Below are 18,985 nucleotides of genomic sequence, written 5' to 3' on the forward strand. Positions count from 1 at the left end.
TGTTACACACTCCTTAGCGGGTTCCGACTTCCATGGCCACCGTCCTGCTCTCTATATAAACCAGGGTGAGCCCCACCCCTTTCGTGAGCGCACTGCGCGCGGAGTGACCCCTGTTACGCGCCCCCGGCAACAGGGGTGGCGGGCAGGTAAGCTGCGCGGGCGGAGCGCGCGGAGTGACCCCTGTTACGAGCCCCCGGCCACGGGGGTGGCGGGCAGGTAAGCTGCTTACCTGCTGCGCGTGACGCCGGCCGCGGCGAAGGCGGAGAAGGCGGGGTGTCGGTGCGGTGGGCGCGGTGGTGACCCTGGACGTGCGTCGGGCCCTTCTCGCGGATCGCCTCAGCTACGGCTCCCGGTGGGGCCCTCTCGGGGGAAGGGGCCTCGGTCCCGGACCCCGGCGAGGCGTCCCTTCTCCGCTCTGTAAAAGTGTCCATCTCTTTTCTTTTCTTTTTCTTCTGTTGTGGCATATGCTGCAGGTGCCTGCTCGTTTTTCCTATGTGGGTAACAACATTTAACTATGTATATATATTTACCAATTGGTTTAACTGCCACCCGCAAAAAAAAAAAAAAAAAAAAAAAATCTAATTAATCCGCCCGACCCGACCCGCGCGCGGATAAAATCTTATTTTTTTTAATTTCATCCGCCCGATCCGCGGATTATCCGCGGACTCCGCGTTTGTGCCCGCAAACCGCGCATCTCTAATATATATATATATATATATATATATATATATATATATATATATATATATATATATATATATATATATATATATATATATATATATATATATATATATATATATATATTCAGAGTTTTAGGAGCCATTTTAAAGTTTTATGTCAAAGAAGAGTTTGTATGAAGCACAAGTGAGAACGATAGTGATGGTGGATTGTTGGATATTTGATATTGTGGCTGTTGAAAAGAACAAGAACAAAGAACTCACCTGAAAACCGTATCACAAAAGCGTAATAAGATCCAAAGTCTGGACTTTGTCAACCATGCAAGTAGTTTGTACTTAGTCTGGTGCAGAAAGTTTGTACTTAGTCTAGTCCAAGAAGTTTGTACTTAGTCTGGTCCAGAAAGTTTGTACTTAGTCTGGTCCAGAAAGTTTGTACTTAGTCTGGTCCAAAAAGTTTGTACTTAGTCTAGTCCAAGAAGTTTCTACTTAGTCTGGTCCAGAAAGTTTGTACTTAGTCTGGTCCAAGAAGTTTCTACTTAGTCTGGTCCAGAAAGTTTGTACTTAGTCTGGTCCAAGAAGTTTGTACTTAGTCTGGTCCAGAAAGTTTGTACTTAGTCTGGTCCAAGAAGTTTCTACTTAGTCTGGTCCAAGAAGTTTGTACTTAGTCTGTTCCAAGAAGTTTGTACTTAGTCTGGTCCAAGAAGTTTGTACTTAGTCTGGTCCAAGAAGTTTCTACTTAGTCTGGTCCAGAAAGTTTGTACTTAGTCTGGTCCAAGAAGTTTGTACTTTACACTCTCTTGACCTTTTGTTCTCCACATGATCTTCTCACCTTCCATCACACTCTCTCTTGACCTTTTGTTGGGAACATGTGACAGCTGACAGGTGACACAGGTGACAGGTGACACATTTGACAGGTGAAAGGTGACCGGTGTCAGGTGACAGTTGACACAGCAGGTGACACAGCAGGTGACAGGTGACAGGAACATGACACTAGTGACAGGTGACACAGGTTACAGGTGACAAGTGACAGAAGACAGGTAACACGGGTTACAGGTGACAGGTTACAAGTGACAGGTGACAGGTGACACGGGTTACAGGTGACAAGTGACAGGAGACAGGTGACACGGTTTACAGGTGACACAGGTTACAGGTGACACAGGTGACAGGTTACAAGTGACAGGTGACAGGTGGCACGTGACACAGGTTACAGGTGACACAGGACACAGGTGACAGGTTACAAGTGACAGGTTACAGGTTACAGGTGACAGGTGGCAGGTGACACAGGTTACAGGTGACACAGGTTACAGGTGACAAGTGACAGGTGACATGGGTTACAGGTGACACAGGTTACAGGTGACAGGTGACAAGTGACAGGAGACAGGTGACACAGGTTACAGGTGACACAGGTTACAGGTGACACAGGTGACAAGTGACACAGGTGACAGGTGACATGTGACAGGTGACACAGGTGACAGGTGACACAGGTGACAGGTGACACAGGTTACAGGTGACACAGGTGACAGGTGACATGGGACAGGTGACACAGCTGACATAGGTGGCAGGGGTCAGGTGACACAGGAGACAGGTGACACGGGTTATAGGTGACACAGGTTACAGGTGACACAGGTGACAGGTGACACAGGTGGCAGGTGACACAGGTGTTATGTGACAGGTGACCCAGGTGACATAGGTGACATAGGTGACAGGTGACACAGGTGACAAGTGACAGGTGACAGGTGGCACGTGACACAGGACACAGGTGACAAGTGACAGGTGACATGGGTTACAGGTGACACAGGTTACAGGTTACAGGTGACAGGTGACAAGTGACAGGAGACAGGTGACACAGGTTACAGGTGACACAGGTTACAGGTTACAGGTGACACAGGTGACAAGTGACACAGGTGACAGGTGACAAGTGACAGGAGACAGGTGACACAGGTTACAGGTGACACAGGTGACAAGTGACACAGGTGACAGGTGACATGTGACAGGTGACACAGGTGACAGGTGACATGTGACAGGTGACACAGGTTACAGGTGACACAGGTGACAGGTCACATGGGACAGGTGACACAGCTGACATAGGTGGCAGGGGTCAGGTGACACAGGAGACAGGTGACACGGGTTATAGGTGACACAGGTTACAGGTGACACAGGTGACAGGTGACACAGGTGGCAGGTGACACAGGTGTTATGTGACAGGTGACCCAGGTGACACAGGTGACAGGTGACACAGGTGTTATGTGACCCAGGTGACATAGGTGACATAGGTGACAGGTGACACAGCTGACATAGGTGGCAGGGGACAGGTGACTCATGGTTACAGGTGACAGGTGACACAGGTTACAGGTGACAGGTGACATGTGACAGGTGACACAGGTGACACAGGGGACAGGTGACAGGTGAGAAGAAGTCATGTCCCCCAACACCAAAGTGAAGTTATTTTCTCTCCTCCAAAGTCTCTTTGTTGTCGTTTGATAACTTGCTGAGACATTTGTCTATAGTCACACACACACAATTGTGTGTCCTTCATGACACCTGTGTGTGTGTTATTGTGTGTCCTTCATGACACCTGTGTGTGTGTTATTGTGTGTCCTTCATGACACCTGTGTGTGTGTTATTGTGTGTCCTTCATGGCACCTGTGTGTGTTATTGTATGTCACACAGGTCGTGTGTAGAGTGTGTGTTATTGTGTGTGAGTGTGACACATGTGTGTGTGTTATTGTGTGTCACACAGGACGTGTGTGGAGTGTCATCTTCAAGCCCAGGACGACGCTGACATGTGTGAAGTCAACTGCAGTCTCCCCAAAATTGACATCAACACAACAGCAGGTGCATTTCTGACTAAAGATTGTGTTGTTGTTGTTGTTGTCGCACTCTCTCAATCATGTTCATTAATTATATCAACGTGCCTCATTCCTGTGAGAATTCTGCATTGAGGCAGGGGTGTCCAAAGTTTTCCACTTAAAAATAGAAATATTTTAGGCCAAAATGCTTATTTAAATATTCAAACACAGTGTTACTGTTCAAACTGTGTAACGTTTCAATTAAATATACTTGTTACCATATTTTCCATGCTATTGAGCGCACCGGTATGTATATAAGCCGCACCCATTATATTTTAGAAAACATTTATTTCCCATAAATTAGCCGCACAATGCTGTAAGTCGCAGATATATATGTTGTAAAATGAGTTATGTTTTTTTAAATGTACATACATACATACATACATACATACATACATACCTATGGATGGCGAGAAAACGGAATGGCACTTCTATTTCCGGCTCAAAGCTTCAAACTGCGGGAACTCACATTCACCTAGCAGCGCCTGCACTGAGCCAACCCGTCCAAAAGATGGCGCCGGAGCACAAATAATAACACACATTTTGGCGCTTTTGCTCGTGTTTATTGAAAACTATTTGTTTTTCTGGCCGTCAGCGAAGAAAAATCCATAAATTACCCGCAGGGATCAAAGCGTATGGAAAAAAATAACAACTTATGTTAAATAAAACCTCTGCCTTGTTTTTAATGAACACTTAGGCATACTACGCTACTGTAGTTCAATGTTGCTCATTATGTTTGTACTAGGGTTATACGGTATACCGGTACTAGTATAGTATCGCGGTACTAATGAATCAACAACGGTACTAGACTCTGTTTGGAAAGTTTCTTTTTAACGGGCACGAGCAGAGGAGCATGTTGGGCAGCGCACACACACAGAGTACTTACAAGCAGACACAGTGTGTAGACAGAAAAGGGAGAATGGACGCATTTTGGTGTAAAAAGTCAAGATAAAGGTGAAGTTATAACACTGAAACACCCTCAGGAAAAGCTGCTTTTGTCATGTCTGTGTAATCATGTTTTATTCTAAGTCATGTTTTGTTTAGTTTCTGGCTTTTCACTCCCTTGTCTTGTTTGCATGATTACCAATTAGTTTCACCTGTTCCACGTTTGGACTCATTGTGCACTCTTGTTTGTCACCATAGCAACCATTAGTTTTCACCTGTCACGTCACGCACCTGTTTCACGTTTTGAGTCACGCACCTGCTTTCACTAATCATGTCCATAGTATTTAAGTTCATTCATTTTCTGTTGTTCGTCCTGACGACATCAACACATTTATGCTCTGTTCATGCCTGATACTTCTTTTCATGTCAATTCCTCAAGCAACTACTTTTGTCCAAGCCAAGTAAGTTTTTGTTCCATATTTATAGTCTTTTTGGTTTCATAGTTTGTTCTCCGCCATTGTGCGTGTTTTTTGTTTGTACTTTTTTGCTATAGTCTTTTGGTTTTATAGTTTATTCTCCGCCACTGTGCGCGCTTTCATTTATTCCTTTTTTTTGATAATAATAAATCATGTACCTTCATTCCCGTCTCGCACGAGCCAACTTTCCGTTGCATCCTGGAAAAGCACACACCCCGGACCAAGTCTTGACAGCTTTAAGATATAGTTAGCTAGCTGGCAGCTAAGCAGTGTTTTAGCTGCTTCTAAATCACTAATCCTCGTCTCCATGGCGACAAATAAAGTATGTTTATTACAAGTATCATTATCACTGGAGGACAAGGAATAGCTAAACATGCTTCACTACACACCGTAGGAGGATACAATAGCTCACCGGCGTCACAATGTAAACAAACACTACACCTGACATCCACTGTAATGATACCAAGTACAGGAGCGTATCTAGCCGATACTACTATGATTACATCGATATTTTTTATCATCACAAAATCTTTTTCCTTTTTTAAAAATTCATACTATGTTTATAAAGTCAGTAAATATGTCCCTGGACACATGAGGACTTTGAATATGACCAATGTATGATCCTGTAACTACTTGGTATCACATCCATACCTAAATGTGTGGTATCATCCAAAACTAATGTCAAGTATCAAAGAAGAGAAGAATAAGTGATTATGACATTTTAACAGAAGTGTAGATAGAACATGTTCAAACAGAAAATAAGCAGATATTAACAGTAAATGAACAAGTAGATTAATAATCAATTTTTACAGTTTGTCCCTCATAATGTGTACAAAATAATAGGTGTATAAATGACACAATATGTTACTGCATACGACTAATTAGGAGTCTTTGTTTGTTTACTTACTACTAAAAGACAAGTTGTCTAGTATTTTATTTCAGGACTAAATGACAATAATAAACATATGTTTCATGTACTCTCATTTTTTGGTCAAATAAAAAAAATAATGACATCTTTTGTGGTGCCCTTTATTTAGAAAAGTATCGAAAAGAATCCAAATATATTTTGGCTCCAAAATATTGGTATGGGGACAACCTTAGTTTGGACTTGTAAGTGTTTTGTGAGGTCTGGTCTAGACCCCAGGACGTGTGGATCAGAACCCTGAAGTAGGCTCCTCCCACAGTGGGCGTGTCCATGCAGCACAATGGCGGACATGTTCCTGACCAGACTTTCAATGCAGCGTGTGAACGAGCCGTGGAGCGTGTCTCCTTTAAAGTCCAGATCTGTTTCAACATGCAAGCTGATCCTTGATGTGGGACACAATGGTGGACTACAGATTGTAGTCTTTGATACAGACATCCCAATGACAGCACAACACAAGACTGGCTATCCTTTTACATTGTTATTACAATGTGGGGAGTGAAGGTGATATATTTCTACTTTTTAGGTGTGGACAAGAGTCCCTCTATGCAGTGCACTCTGATGTCTGAAAACGAGTGCTGGATCTCCTTTAGCGTGCTAGCCAGCGACACGACCACGGTCTACAACCTGCACATGTACGGTAAGTCAGTCCGTTAGTCGTAGGCCTGCACATGTACAGTAAGTCAGTCTGTCAGTCCGTCAGTTGTAGACCTGCACATGTACGGTAAGTCATTCCGTCAGTCCGTCAGTCGTAGACCTGCACATGTACGGTAAGTCAGTCCGTCAGTCGTAGACCTGCACATGTACGGTAAGTCAGTCCGTCAGTCGTACACCCGCACATGTATGGTAAGTCAGTCTGTCAGTCCGTCAGTCGTAGACCTGCACACGTACGGTAAGTCATTCCATCAGTCCGTCAGTCGTAGACCTGCACATGTACGGTAAGTCATTCCATCAGTCCGTCAGTCGTAGACCCGCACATGTATGGTAAGTCAGTCCGTCAATTGTAGACCCGCACATGTACGGTAAGTCAGTCCGTCAGTCGTAGACCTGCACGTGTATGGTAAGTCAGTCTGTCAGTCGTAGACCCGCACATGTACGGTGAGTCAGTCCGTCAGTCCGTCAATCGTAGACCTGCACATGTACGGTAAGTCAGTCCGTCTGTCCGTCAGTCGTAGACCCCACATGTACGGTGAGTCAGTCCGTCAGTCGAAGACCCGCGCATGTACGGTAAGTCAGTCCGTCAGTCGTAGACCCACACATGTACAGTAAGTCAGTCCGTCAGTCGTAGACCCGCACATGTACGGTAAGTCAGTCCGTCAGTCGTAGACCCGCACATGTACCGTAAGTCAGTCCGTCAGTCGTAGACCTGTACATGTACGGTAAGTCAGTCCATCAGTCGTAGACCTGCACAAATGTACGGTAAGTCAGTCTGTCAGTCATAGACCTGCACATGTACAGTAAGTCAGTCCGTCAGTCGTAGACCTGCACATGTATGGTAAGTCAGTCCGTCAGTCGTAGACCCGCACATGTACGGTAAGTCAATCCGTCAGTCCGTCAGTCCGTCAGTACGTCAGTCCGTCAGTCCGTCAGTCCGTCAGTCCGTCAGTCGTAGACTCGCACATGTACGGTAAGTCAGTCCGTCAGTCCGTCAGTCTGTCAGTCCGTCAGTCCGTCAGTCGTAGACTCGCACATGTACGGTAAGTCAGTCCGTCAGTCCGTCAGTCTGTCAGTCCGTCAGTCCGTCAGTCGTAGACTCGCACATGTACGGTAAGTCAGTCCGTCAGTCCGTCAGTCCGTCAGTCGTAGACCCGCACATGTACGGTAAGTCAGTCCGTCAGTCCGTCAGTCCGTCAGTCCGTCAGTCCGTCAGTCGTAGACCCGCACATGTACGGTAAGTCAGTCCGTCAGTCCGTCAGTCCGTCAGTCGTAGACCCGCACATGTACGGTAAGTCAGTCCGTCAGTCCGTCAGTCCGTCAGTCCGTCAGTCGTAGACTCGCACATGTACGGTAAGTCGGTCCGTCAGTCGTAGACCCGCACATGTACGGTAAGTCGGTCCGTCAGTCGTAGACCCGCACACGTATGGTAAGTCAGTCCGTCAGTGGAGAAGGTGATTTGATGACACAAAGTAGTCTACTTGTACCGCAGGTTGTCCTGAGGAGCCCAACATCCCCATGATCATCCTGGGGGTCTCCCTCTCCATCGTGTGCATCGGACTCATCCTGCTGGCCGTCTGGAAAGTTCTGGTGTCGGTCCACGACCGTAAAGAAGTGGCCAAGTTTGAGGCGGAGCGGGCAAATGCCAAGTGGCAGTCGGTGAGAATCTGAAGTACCTTGTTGTTGTCACGACAGCAGTGCAGTGGAACCTCCATTTACCCAGCAGCCCTCTTAGAAGTCCCCAACTCTTCTGTGGACGCACTTTTAGATGGAGACTGATACTGGACCTGTCATTCTGACATTTTGTGTCACGCCTGCAGGCAAAAAGCAGGGCACAGCGTTGTTGCACTACACCACTAGTCACTGCACCACACCACCAGTCACTGCACTACACCACTAGTCACTGCACTACACCACTAGTCACTGCACCACACCACTGGTCACTGCACTACACCACTAGTCACTGCACCACACCACTGGTTACTGCACTGCACCACTAGTCACTGCACTACACCACTAGTCACTGCACTACACCACTAGTCACTGCACTACACCACCAGTCACTGCACTACACCACTAGTCACTGCACTACACCACTAGTCACTGCACTACACCACCAGTCACTGCACTACACCACTAGTCACTGCACTACACCACTAGTCACTGCACTACACCACTGGTCACTGCATTACACCACTAGTCACTGCACTACACCACTAGTCACTGCACTACACCACCAGTCACTGCACTACACCACTAGTCACTGCACTACACCACTGGTCACTGCATTACACCACTAGTCACTGCACTACACCACTAGTCACTGCACTACACCACTAGTCACTGCACTACACCACTAGTCACTTCACTACACCACTGGTCACTGCACTACACCACTAGTCACTGCACTACACCACTGGTCACTGCACTACACCACTAGTCACTGCACTACACCACTAGTCACTGCACTACACCACTGGTCACTGCATTACACCACTAGTCACTGCACTAACCCTTAGTCACTGCACTACACCACTAGTCACTGCACCACACCACTAGTCACTGCACTAACCCTTAGTCACTGCACTACACCACTAGTCACTGCACTAACCCTTAGTCACTGCACTACACCACTAGTCACTGCACCACACCACTAGTCACTGCACTACACCACTGGTCACTGTACTACACCACTAGTCACTGCACTACACCACTAGTCACTGCACCACACCACTAGTCACTGCTCAGCGCTTCAGTCTGGGTCTTTTCTGTGCTTTTTTCACCCTTCTGACAATTTTTGTCTATTTTGCTAACTCAATATGAGTCCCAAAACTATTTGTGAGGGCTACATCGATGGCACTCACTGACTAAGTAGTGTTCTGACAAAGTAGTGTACTGACTAAGTAGTGTTCTGACAAAGTAGTGTACTGACTAAGTAGTGTTCTGGCTAAGTAGTATACTGACAATACTGACTAAGTAGTGTACTGACTAAGTAGTGTTCTGACTAAGTAGTGTTCTGACTAAGTAGTGTTCTGACTAAGTAGTATGCTGAATAAGTACTGACTAAGTAATATACTGACTAAGTACTGACTAAGCAGTGTAAGGTACTGACTAAGTACTGACTAAGTAGTGTTCTGACTAAGTAGTATACCGACTAAGTAGTGTACTGACTAGGTAGTGTAGTATGCTGACTAAGTACCGACTAACAAGGGTAGTGTACTGACTAAGTAGTGTGCTGATTAAGTAGTGTTCTGACAAAGTAGTGTACTGACTAAGTACTGACTAAGTACTGACTAAGTACTGTACGTACTAAGTACTGACTAAGTAGTGTAATGACTAAGTACTGACTAAGTAGGGTACTGACTAAGTAGTGTACTGACTTAGTAGTGTTCTGACAAAGTAGTGTTCTGACAAAGTAGTGTACTGACTAAGTAGTGTTCTGACTAAGTTGTGTACGTACCAAGTAGGGACTAAGTAGTGTACTGACCAAGTGATTGGAGGGCTCCGCCTCCTGCTCAATGCTGTGCCCTGCATTTTGCCTGCAGGCGTGACACAAATTGAATGTGTTTGCACAAAGAGACACACTTGGTTCCATCTGAAGGTTTGTAAATAGAGAAGTTTGTAAATCGAGGCCCCATTTAGATTGTTCTGATGTAAAACAGCCTGCATGTCAGCTTTGTGTTATTATCATCAACATTTCCATTTGTTCTCATTACACAATTGTTTCTTCTTTAATTCCACTCTTGATGTTTGTTTTTTGCAATAGTATTTTTAGAACGGTTTCTTTATGATTTAAACATTGCTGCTTTGTTGCTGCTGTTGTTGTTGTGACAGCAGTGCAGCAATTACACCAATGCATCCTGTTTGTTGGAGCCAACGTTCCCTCAAAGGTGCGCACTTCTCATGCATGCTCTGCGCACAGAAAATCTTTATGAGCAAAACTGTTTATATTCGGCCGTAATCACAATAAAACATCCGTTAAAAAAAACCTCACCTGCACTAACACACGCACTCATGGCACTTAGTCCATACTTGCCAACCCTCCCGGATTTTCCGGGAGACTCCCGAAATTCAGCGCCTCTCCCGAAAACCTCCCGGGACAAATTTTCTCCCGAAAATCTCCCGAAATTCAGGCGGAGCTGGAGGCCACGCCCCCTCCAGCTCCATGCGGACCTGAGTGACGTGTTAACAGCCTGTTCACACGTCCGCTTTCCCATAATATAAACAGCTAATGATCGAGGTCGAGTTCTTGGTTTCTTATGTGGGTTTATTGTTAGGCAGTTTCATTAACGTCCTCCCAGCGCGGTAACAACACACAACAACAGCAGTCAAGTTTTCGTCTACCGTAAAGCAGTTTGTCTGCCGTAAACAGCAATGTTGTGACACTTTTAAACAGGACAATACTGCCATCTACTGTACATGCATATGTGACCCACCCATAATGTGTCACATTTTTGTGTTGATTTATTTATTTTATTTTGTGGTTTGAATTCGTTTTTGGAGCTGTCATTACACATTTATCAGTATTCACATTGGTCAGTAGGGGGCAGTAGGGCGTTTCTTCCCAATTGAATGCTATCACCTGCAGACCGGAAGTGTCTTGTCATTCTGATGAGAGCGACCAGTCTGTGAACAATTGAAACGTCCTGTGTGCTTTTTCCTCCTGTATAACAGGTTAGTTTTGGTGAATCAACTCACTGAATAATATCCATGTGATCTTTATAAGTTTAAGTACACATTCTGATGGTGGAGCCTAACTCTAAAGTGTTTGTGAGTTGTAGTTTGTATTTGTGAATGAATCCAGTGCACAGCTGCAGTAATCAATACAAAAAGGCGACGTGAGTGCGCAATGTTTATATAGGAACTTCTGATCCTGATTCAGACTCCCAAATTAGAGCTCCCGTTTTCTCATTGATTTCATAATGTATATTTGTATAATGTGTGTGTTCTGAAATAGTGACAGAGAATAGAACAAGGATGGACAGTTCAACCCTTAACTCAACAATGAGTAGATGAGTGTTATGTGTGTGTGTATATGTGTAAATAAATGAACACTGAAATTCAAGTATTTCTTTTATTTATTTATATATATATATTTATATATATATATATATATATATATATATATATGTATATATATATATATATATATATATATATATATATATATATATATATATATATATATATATATATATATATGTAATAAAATATATATATTGCTAGAATTCACTGAAAGTCAAGTATTTCATTAACCACGCCCCCAACCACGCCCCCGCCCCACCCCCGACCACGCCCCCCACCTCCCGAAATCGGAGGTCTCAAGGTTGGCAAGTATGACTTAGTCGGACAATTCCAACACCAAACATAAAGTGTAAAATACACTGACTCCTCAATCAGATGTCTGCTTATTGTATTGTCATGTATTAAGAATGTTAATTAATGGACATTAGTCATGAAATGCTGCGAGTAGATGACAGAAATGCTCATAAAAAACATGTTATTTCCAGACAGAAAGTGACATGAATGTAGACTTGATCCCATGCTTACATCTCATTGTGCAACATGTGAAGGTTTGTCTAAAAGGTGTACAAATGATGTCCAAAGCAGGACCCACACCCAGTTTTTGCGTTTGCTCACACACACACACACGAACAATCATGATGACTTCCCCGTGTCTTCTTCTCTTTGAACCCAGGACACCAACCCGCTGTTCAAAAGTTCAACGTCTACCTTTAAAAATGTTACCTACAAGAGCAGAGAGCGCGACAAGATGATTACCATGGATCGATATTGATGATTGGCTGAAGGCAATGCAACCGAGTGCACTTACTGTATGTGTGTGTGTGTGTGTGTGTGTGTGTGTGTGTGTGTGTGTGTGTGTGTGTGTATGTACTAGGGTTGTATGGTATACCGGTACTAGTATAGTATCACGGTACTAATGTATCAAAAACGGTACTATACTCTGTTTTAAAAGTGCCAGTTCCCCATAAATTTTTTAACGGACATTGCTGGTTTTACTAGCAGAGGAGCATGTTGGGCAGCACACACGCACAGAGTACTTACAAGCAGACACAGTGTGTAGACAGAAAAGGGAGAATGGATGCATTTTGGTGTAAAAAGTCAAGATAAAGGTGAAGTTATAACACTGAAACACCCTCAGGAAGAGCTGCTTTAAGACATGGCTAGCTAGCTAGCTAGCGGCTAACATCCACCCGCAGTCGGCAATGTTGTAGCTACTTCTAAATCACTAATCCTGGTCTCCATGGCGACAAATAAAGTGAGTTTCTTACAAGTACTATTATCACTGGAGGACGAGGAATCGCTAAACATGCTTCACTACACACCGTAGGAGGATACAATAGCTCACCGGCGTCACAATGTAAACAAACACTACACCTGACATCCACTAATGATACCAAGTACAAGAGCATATCTAGTCAATACTACTATGATCACATCAATATTTTTATCGTCACAAAATATTTTTCATTTAAAAAAAATCCATATTATGTTTATAAAGTCAGTAAATATGTCCCTGGACACATGAGGACTTTGAATATGACCAATGTATGATCCTGTAACTACTTGGTATCACATCCATACCTAAATGTGTGGTATCATCCAAAACTAATGTCAAGTATCAAAGAAGAGAAGAATAAGTGATTATTACATTTGAACAGAAGTGTAGATAGAACATGTTAAAACAGAAAAGAGGGCGACACCTACCCTTTACATCAGTATTTTTTAACCATATTATTATTGCTTTATTAGGTATTATATTGTATTGTATGATCCTGTAACTACTTGGTATCAGATCCATACCTAAATGTGTGGTATCATCCAAAACTAATGTCAAGTATCAAAGAAGAGAAGAATAAGTGATTATTACATTTTAACAGAAGTGTAGATAGAACATGTTAAAACAGAAAATAGGCAGATATTAACAGTAAATAAACAAGTAGATTAATAATTAATTTTTTACCACTTGTCCTTAATAATGTGTACAAAATAATAAGTGTATAAATGACACAATATGTTACTGCATAGACTAATTAGGAGTCTTTGTTTGTTTACTTACTACTAAAAGACAAGTTGTCTAGTATGTTCAACATTTTATTTAAGGACTAAATGACAATAATAAACATATGTTTCATGTACACTAAGATTTTTTGGTAAAATAAAGACAATAATGACATTTTTGTGGTCCCTTTTATTTAGAAAAGTATCGAAATACATTTTGGTACCGGTACCAAAATATTGGTATGGAGACAACCCTAGTGTGTGTGTGTGTGTGTGTGTGTGTGTGTGTGTGTGTGTGTACATATGTTCCTAGGACACACTGATCCATGGTCTGGATGAATGTTTGCCTCGTTCCTGTCCGACTGAAGCATTAAGGAGTGGGACTATGCAGGACTAGCTGCAGTGTGCTCAAACGACCACCAGCAGATAATAATATTGCATCATCTCTGACTTTTTTGGACTTTCCCATGGAGGAAACTCCTTTTCTTTAGGCTTTAAGCGAGGGACGAGGCAAAGGCTAAACCGGACATGTTTGGTACTACTGCATTAGAACTGGTCCAGAGATGGTTAGGACACGTCTTGACAAACCTGTGAAAGATTTGCTGCTGTTTAGATGCAGTATTAATATTAATAATAATAATAACGTGCAGAAAGACAACACTGAAATCCTTGAGTGGTCAACTACTGAAAACAATGAATGTAAATGTGATGTTTATGATTATGTCTTTGATTGTAAAGTAAGGCTGAGCCTTCAATGGTGAAAATAAAAAGTCATGATGTGGCACAATTATGATCTATTTGACTCATCTTTAAGTATTTCTGTTTAATTAATTTAATTCAATTAATTTATTCCACTTCCATACATATATATATATATATATATATATATATATACATATACATATATATATATATATATATATATATATATGTGTGTGTGTGTGTATATGTATATAACTATATATCTCTCCACATGTACATACTGTATATACACAAAGACCCACACACGCATATATATGTATATATATATATATATATATATATATATATATATATATATATATATATATATAAAATCCTGCCAAGGGCACAAATATATATATATATATATATATATATATATATACACTCAAATTGGAAATTATTTTTCATTATTTTTATTATCATCATTACCATTATTATTATAAAAAAATAAAATAAAATCCTGCTGAGGGCACAAATATATATATATATATATATATATATATATATATATATATATATATATATATATATATATATATATATATATATATATATATATATATATACATATTTGTGCCCTCTGCAGGATTTTTTTATATTTTTTTATAATAATAATGGTGATAATAAAAATAATGAAAAATAATTTCCAATTTTAGTATATATATATATATATATATATATATATATATATATATATATATATATATATATATATATATATATATATATATATATATACAGGATTATATATACAGGATTTTATTTATGGTACCGCTCCAAAAATAAAATCCTGCTGAGGGCACAAATATATATATATATATATATATATATATATAGGGCACAAATGTACCCTGTTACTCAAATTGGAAATTATTTTTCATTATTTTTATTATCATCATTACCATTATTATTAGTAGTAGTAGTAATATCATTATTATTATTATTATTATTATTATTATTATTATTATATTAGAGATAGGATGAGAAGCTCTGTCATCCGGTAGGAGCTCAAAGTAAAGCCACATGAGAGGACAGGTCTGACCGGTAGGAGGCTCCAGGGAAGACCAAGAACACATTGGGAAGACCATGTCTCCCGGCTGGCCTGGGGAACACCTCTTGATCCCCTAGGAGGAGCTGGACGAAGTGGCTGGGGAGAGGGAAGCATGCTTAGGCTGCTGCCCCCGCCACCCCAGCTCGGCTGACCGGAAGAAGATGTATTATCCTTCTAATAACACTTCATCTTCACCTTAGAATTATATGTGCAAAGATACGAGACGATCCATTAAACATTTTGAGTTCTTCAATGTATGAAGTCAGAAAGAAATACAGGTTTTAATTTTGAGAGTTGAAACGGCCCATACTTGGGAGGAGTCCTTGAACGCATCACCATGGTTTCCATCCTAAGAGCGTTTAAAGCTAACTAAGTCACTGCTAGCACCTCGTTAGCATGTATAAAGTTGGCATGTTGTTGTTCATCTAAACATCTTCCCGGCTGGATAGTTCATTGTTTCAGCAGACTAAGTACTGGAACTCGACTAAGTTTTGGCGAAAAGGGAAACGAGGAGCCGACTCGGGCTCGGAATGTTCCGACATTTGGATCTCCTGGCAGATGTTCTCAAAGTTGTTCTCCTGGCAGATGTTCTCAAAGTTGTTCTCCTGGCAGATGTTCTCAAAGTTGTTCCTCGGCATGGCGAACTTTTGTCTGATCTTCTTGCTGCTGCCCATCTGTCTGTGTGACGCCCAGGAGGACCAGCAGCTCCTGCAGCCACAACTACTTCTGCACTTTTACAGTAAGTCAGTGCAGTTTTATTCATGTACACTTCATCTTCTGCAAGATTAGTATGTTTACAGTAAGTATGAAGGTGTCTGTTACTACATTATATATATACTTGCAGTGTGTATATTGTACATATTACATATTGTTATGAAGGTGTCTGTTACTACATTATATATATACTTGCAGTGTGTATATTGTACATATTACATATTGTTATGAAGGTGTCTGTTACTACATTATATATATACTTGCAGTGTGTATATTGTACATATTACATATTGTTATGAAGGTGTCTGTTACTACATTATATATATACTTGCAGTGTGTATATTGTACATATTACATATTGTTATGAAGGTGTCTGTTACTACATTATATATATACTTGCAGTGTGTATATTGTACATATTACATATTGTTATGAAGGTGTCTGTTACTACATTATATATATATATATACTTGCAGTGTGTATATTATACATATTACATATTGTTATGAAGGTGTCTGTTACTACATTATATATATACTTGCAGTGTGTATGTTGTACATATTACATATTGTTATGAAGGTGTCTGTTACTACATTATATATATACTTGCAGTGTGTATATTGTACATATTACATATTGTTATGAAGGTGTCTGTTACTACATTATATATACACTTGCAGTGTGTATATTGTACATATTACATATTGTTATGAAGGTGTCTGTTACTACATTACATATATACACGCAGTGTGTATATTGTACATATTACATATTGTTATGAAGGTGTCTGTTACTACATTATATATATACTTGCAGTGTGTATATTGCACATATTACATATTATGAAGGTGTCTGTTACTACATTATATATATACTTGCAGTGTGTATATTGTACATATTACATATTGTTATGAAGGTGTCTGTTACTACATTATATATATACTTGCAGTGTGTATATTGCACATATTACATATTGTTATGAAGGTGTCTGTTACTACATTATATATATACTTGCAGTGTGTATATTGTACATATTACATATTGTTATGAAGGTGTCTGTTACTACATTATATATATACTTGCAGTGTGTATATTGCACATATTACATATTATGAAGGTGTCTGTTACTACATTATATATATACTTGCAGTGTGTATATTGTACATATTGTTATGAAGGTGTCTGTTACTACATTATACATATACTTGCAGTGTGTATATTATACATATTACATATTGTTATGAAGGTGTATGTTACTACATTATATGTATATACTTGCAGTGTGTATATTGTACATATTACATATTGTTATGAAGGTGTCTGTTACTACATTATATATATACTTGCAGTGTGTATATTGTACATATTACATATTGTTATGAAGGTGTCTGTTACTACATTATATATATACTTGCAGTGTGTATATTGTGCATATTACATATTGTTATGAAGGTGTCTGTTACTACATTATATATATACTTGCAGTGTGTATATTGTACATATTACATATTGTTATGAAGGTGTCTGTTACTACATTATATATATACTTGCAGTGTGTATATTGTACATATTACATATTGTTATGAAGGTGTCTGTTACTACATGATATATATACTTGCAGTGTGTATATTGTACATATTACATATTGTTATGAAGGTGTTTGTTACTACATTATATATATACTTGCAGTGTGTATATTGTACATATTACATATTGTTATGAAGGTGTCTGTTACTACATTATATATATACTTGCAGTGTGTATATTGTACATATTACATATTGTTATGAAGGTGTATGTTACTACATTATATATATACTTGCAGTGTGTATATTGTACATATTACATATTGTTATGAAGTTGTCTGTTACTACATTATATATATACTTGCAGTGTGTATATTGTACATATTACATATTGTTATGAAGGTGTATGTTACTACATTATATATATACTTGCAGTGTGTATATTGTACATATTACATATTGTTATGAAGGTGTCTGTTACTAGATTATATATATACTTGCAGTGTGTATATTGCACATATGACATATTATGAAGGTGTTGGTCTTCTTGCCCTGCTCCTCCAATCCTCTCCAGAGAAGGGTCTGTTCATCCTGGAGAGCGACCTGCTAAAGCGCTGCGTGTCCGTGGAAGGTTCTAACCTGGTGCTGAGGGACTGCCAGCGGCCCACGCGCCGCATGCTGTGGAAGTGGGTCTCGCACCATCGCCTCTTCAACTCGGGCACCGGCACGTGCTTGGGCCTCAACATGTCGGACGCCGTGCAACCTCTGGCCATGTTCGAGTGTGACACCTCCCATCCTGTGCTGTGGTGGCGCTGTCGAGGACACATGCTGTACGGAGCTTCTCGCTGGAAGGTGGCTGTGACTGGGAACGCTGTGGTGGCGAAGAGGAACTCTTATCATGAGTGGAAACGGTACAACACACCGAGGGAGGGGCCTTGCTCCAACCCCTATGAAGGTAAACCAAAGAACCGCCAATCAAATGAATCATGTCAAATGAATAATGTCAATTTAATGGTGTGTTTCCAGAGATCCACACTTTGTTAGGAAATGCACATGGCATGCCGTGCGCCTTGCCCTTTAAGTACAACAACAAATGGTACTCTGAGTGCACGACTGAAGGCCGCGAGGATCATCTCCCATGGTGCTCCACCACCACTCGATATGATGAGGCGGAAATGTGGGGTTTCTGTCCGGTGCATGGTAAATAACACACACGTGTAGTCCTCAACACTCTCACACACTTCACAGTGGAACCTGGATTTACCAACTACAGGTGCAGTCGCCCTACGTCACTTCCTGTTTACGCAGTCCATTACTCGGTCGCCATTTCTCAGTGCTTCAACTACACATGTGTTTTCCCCAGTAGAGGTAGTCAGTTCACATGTGCTCTACCCAGTAAAAGTAGTAAGTTCACATGTGTTCTACCCAGCGGCAGTATAGTAAGTTTACATGTGTTCTACC

General features: G+C 41.0%; 2 protein-coding genes across 5 annotated transcripts in view; both read left to right on the forward strand.

The window, feature by feature from the left end:
- Nucleotides 1-13,178, forward strand: part of itgb6 (integrin, beta 6) — a 70,469-nt gene extending 57,291 nt beyond the window's left edge. The window contains exons 13-16 of one of the 2 annotated variants that reach the window (XM_061974606.1): nucleotides 3,421-3,515; nucleotides 6,339-6,452; nucleotides 7,959-8,125; nucleotides 12,165-13,178. In XM_061974606.1, the coding sequence (XP_061830590.1) occupies nucleotides 3,421-3,515; nucleotides 6,339-6,452; nucleotides 7,959-8,125; nucleotides 12,165-12,263 (475 nt within the window). In that variant the 3' untranslated portion in view covers nucleotides 12,264-13,178. The remainder of the gene's footprint in view (nucleotides 1-3,420; nucleotides 3,516-6,338; nucleotides 6,453-7,958; nucleotides 8,126-12,164) is intronic. The other variant, XM_061974607.1, reaches the window with a different exon arrangement.
- A 2,460-nt stretch (nucleotides 13,179-15,638) lies between these two features.
- The window catches only part of pla2r1 (phospholipase A2 receptor 1), a 79,993-nt gene continuing 76,646 nt past the window's right edge, over nucleotides 15,639-18,985 (forward strand). For all 3 annotated transcript variants that reach the window (XM_061974603.2, XM_061974604.2, XM_061974605.2), the window contains exons 1-3: nucleotides 15,639-16,023; nucleotides 18,099-18,479; nucleotides 18,551-18,724. In XM_061974603.2, the coding sequence (XP_061830587.1) occupies nucleotides 15,843-16,023; nucleotides 18,099-18,479; nucleotides 18,551-18,724 (736 nt within the window). In that variant the 5' untranslated portion in view covers nucleotides 15,639-15,842. The remainder of the gene's footprint in view (nucleotides 16,024-18,098; nucleotides 18,480-18,550; nucleotides 18,725-18,985) is intronic.

The sequence above is a fragment of the Nerophis lumbriciformis genome, linkage group LG15, assembly GCF_033978685.3.
Source record: "Nerophis lumbriciformis linkage group LG15, RoL_Nlum_v2.1, whole genome shotgun sequence".
In the NCBI taxonomy this organism is placed as follows: Eukaryota; Metazoa; Chordata; class Actinopteri; order Syngnathiformes; family Syngnathidae; genus Nerophis; species Nerophis lumbriciformis.